This window comes from Arachis ipaensis, chromosome B10 (assembly GCF_000816755.2).
Source record: "Arachis ipaensis cultivar K30076 chromosome B10, Araip1.1, whole genome shotgun sequence".
NCBI lineage: Eukaryota > Viridiplantae > Streptophyta > Magnoliopsida > Fabales > Fabaceae > Arachis > Arachis ipaensis.
Window position 1 is genome coordinate 18,179,414 of NC_029794.2, and position 3,701 is coordinate 18,183,114.

Below are 3,701 nucleotides of genomic sequence, written 5' to 3' on the forward strand. Positions count from 1 at the left end.
AACTTTCTAATTTTTTTAAAAATTAAAAAATTTAAAAATTAAAATCAAACCCTCTAATTTATAATTTTTTTTCTCTTCAAATAAATCAGATCATCCGATTTGATTAACATCAATTTAAAAAATAAATAACTCCATAAAAAAACAACAATGTATTACACATATTTAATCCATATAAAAAAAGTTAGCCATCTAAATGAGCTGTCTCTCTGTTAGTTTAGTATTCACTAATCACTAATCAGTATTCTGCTTCTCCTTCAATGTTCATTCAAAACACTCTTTTCTCACCTAGTAGGCTAGTACGTACCTCACTTCCACACATTTACTTCCTTTATTTCTTTCTTTAATTATTTATTTTACTTCTTTATCTTCCACTCACAAAAAATGACAAGAAATAAAAAGAAAAAAGAGACAATGTTTCATATTTTGTCTTCTACTCACCGCAACTCTATTGATGACCTAATGAGTAATGACTAAAGACTCTTTCTACATAGTTCCAATTCTGGGTTCGTTTTCTCTTTCTTGTTCTTCTTTAACCGTATCTGTTAGTATTAAGTTTTCTCACTCATGCTTTTGGCAGATATGTCATATGTTTTTTATTTTTTATTCCTTTCTTTGCTCTGATTTTTTCTTTTGCAATAAACACTTATTTTTTTAGTATTTATTTTTGCTCTGTTCATATTGACAGTTATTTTTGAAACGGAGGAAGAAATTATATATATAAATGAGGCATACATGTAAGACATCTCTATTATGAAGAGCTTTTTTTTTTTTCTTTGGAGGTTCATGACTTTGGCATTTTGGTTCATATCTTTATGTGGCGTTTGTCTTTATTGTTTTAATTTAATTGTTTCATCTTAATGGTTTGATATTCTGCATTGCAGAGTTGAAGGTTGTTCGTTATGCTGATTGATTATCATGCACATGGTGCAAGTGGATGATATAAGTAGAAATGGGTTTCATAGTGTTGTTTTTGCTATTGGCTACACTATGTTCTTCAGAGCTTGAAAATAATTCACAAGGTACAATCTTGTATTCATCTTACAAAAAAAATATTGAGAAGCATGGGAACTATGTAACATTTAAGTCAAATTGTAATAATCTTGTTTCCTTTTGTTCTTGTTTCCATGGCCAATTTCGGATTTCAGCTTTAAAGTGGATAACAATTGAGGTTTCATAAGAAATTAGATTCAATATTAACTTTATTTCCCTCTGCCACTGGAATCAAAATCGGCTTTTAGGGTTAGGAGGAAGTTGGTTGAGCTAGTGTGATAGAGGATAGGGAGAATTTCAGAGTGAGAAGTTGAGTCACATTTGACATAAAAACCCCAAAGACTAATATTGCTATTTTCTATTGTACTAATCTAATTCTACTAATTGTGCTATTTGGCTCATTATACATGTTAGAGCTATAATTTTTTCTATGCACCTTCTTTTTTCACTTAGTCATATCTTCTGGTAGTATGAGTGCTTGTTTCGTTTGAACTGCTGACAATCTTTATGTGACGTTTGTCTTGTATGAATGATCATTATGCCAATTGTAGAATAACCATTTTCGTTGATTATAAAACTCTGGAATTCTGGTCATTTACTTATTGAGAAAGAAGATGTTTCAGAAATTTGAAAAGAACCCGCTAATGTTGTATATGGGATATACATAGAAAATGTTATGAATCTTAGACATAATTGCCTTTTTGTTTTTGTGAAAGTTGCAAGTACTGATGACTTCTAGATTTAGTTGCAATAGCTGTATGAATTATGATGATCCTGTTATTTCAGAGGAAGCCCTATATGCATTGAAGTTATCATTGAATGCTTCAAAAAATCAGCTTACTAACTGGAATAGAGACCAAGTTAGCCCGTGCACTTGGTCTAATGTTTACTGTGACCCAAGTGGCAATATTTATCAAGTGTAAGATATTCTTAACGCAAATCTCTCTTGATTATTTTCTTTTAAATATTTGATGTGCAGAATAGGTCGATGGACGTCTTTGTTACTGTAAGTATTATCCATGCCGCATTTTTATATATTGAATATTTATGTGCTGGATAATTATATAAATTAGTTTGTTGCAGTTCACTAGCATTTATGGGATTTACAGGATACTTGACACCAAGAATAGGAGCATTAAAAGGTCTTCAAACTCTGTAAGTCTTTATAAATGAAATATTCACACATGGGTAAAATTTTATAGAAACTTTGCAACTGAATTTTACTTCCCTTCACTTGCCCACATTTTATTTGCTAGTCGTATCTTTCTTGGTCTTTTGCACGAGTATTATAATCTGAACTGTGAAAGCATGTAAATTCTCGGTGCACGTTTTATCACAGGATTAAATTTTAGACAATGAATATAGAAATATGTGTCACATGTGTAGTCCTTTGCTTGCTTTCTCCCTGCTCTCTATGTGTTTGTATGGGACTGTGGATGTGTAGAGATTTGGATAGTCATTTGATATTTTTCCAGAAATGTATTTTCTTTTAATGTGAGCCATGCATGTGCATCTTTGTATTGTAATCTGGTTATGTTTTGAAAAGTCATTTGTTGCTTTTTCAAACTGTATTTAGTATTTAGTATTTACTCCTACTATGAACCTCACAATTAAGATTTAAAATGTAACAAATGGCTTATGTCTGTATTCTATGCATATAGTGTTCTAAATGGGAATGGCATCACTGGAGGTATACCAAAAGAATTAGGAAACCTTACAAGATTAGTCAGATTGGATCTGCAAAACAACAGATTAACCGGTGAAATACCCTCTTCCCTTGGTAACCTTAAAAAGCTTCAGTTCTTGTAAGTATGGAAATCTGTTTCCAAGTTCTACAGATATATAGTGATTAATAGCATTTGTTTTCCATTGTTAACTTTTTTTGAATGCATCTATTTTTTGTCTTGCAATCAGAACATTGAGTCAAAACAACCTCAACGGATCTATTCCTGAATCATTAGCCAATCTTCCAAGCCTGATCAATGTGTATGTAATATTTTCTTAGATGCAGGCATAAAACTTTCACTATCACTTTATGATCTGATTGATTTTTTGAATTTCTGTTTTGCAGTCTTCTAGATTCAAATGATCTCAGTGGTCAGATTCCAGAAGGCTTATTCAATGTTTCTAAATACAAGTATGTATGGTAATCAACAGTTACTTGAGACATTTAAACCCTAGTTTAAAGCTACCTTATCTTTCCCTGACTCAAAGATCATAGGTAGTCACAATGTCCAAAAGAATCCGACACAAGATGCCATATGAAATAGGCATACTGCATGAGCAGGGAAATTTGATGACATTTTAGTTAGTTTAAGAAAGATACTCTGTATTATAGCAATCAAGAAATTAAACTTGTAAAAATGCACCTCTGTCGTTGTCCTTGAATTATTTGTGTCTGTCAGGGTGCTCCTGCTGTGAGAAGTGAGAGTGTTGTGTTGGAATGGCCACTCTCGTATATTCAAATTTCGATCCATGCACTGTTTTTGCTTGTTAATAGCGGAATTAATTTAACTTTTTAATACGTTCCACTTTGTTTCTGTGTTCCATGTTGCAGTTTCACTGGAAATAAGTTGAACTGTGGCATGAATTATCGTAAACTTTGTGCATATGATATTGCAGACCAAGGTTACTTGTTTGAAATATTTGCTGATCCTTTTCTATTTTTGAAGGCTATTTACCTCACCCACCCCTGCTACACACAGCATTCT

General features: G+C 32.0%; 1 protein-coding gene across 1 annotated transcript in view; it reads left to right on the forward strand.

The window, feature by feature from the left end:
* Positions 359–3,701, forward strand: part of LOC107623171 (probable LRR receptor-like serine/threonine-protein kinase At5g10290) — a 6,341-nt gene continuing 2,998 nt past the window's right edge. The window contains exons 1-9 of the mRNA XM_016325339.2: positions 359–503; positions 686–734; positions 882–1,019; positions 1,777–1,909; positions 2,074–2,145; positions 2,652–2,795; positions 2,905–2,976; positions 3,062–3,127; positions 3,548–3,624. Of these exons, the coding sequence (XP_016180825.1) occupies positions 950–1,019; positions 1,777–1,909; positions 2,074–2,145; positions 2,652–2,795; positions 2,905–2,976; positions 3,062–3,127; positions 3,548–3,624 (634 nt within the window). The 5' untranslated portion in view covers positions 359–503; positions 686–734; positions 882–949. The remainder of the gene's footprint in view (positions 504–685; positions 735–881; positions 1,020–1,776; positions 1,910–2,073; positions 2,146–2,651; positions 2,796–2,904; positions 2,977–3,061; positions 3,128–3,547; positions 3,625–3,701) is intronic.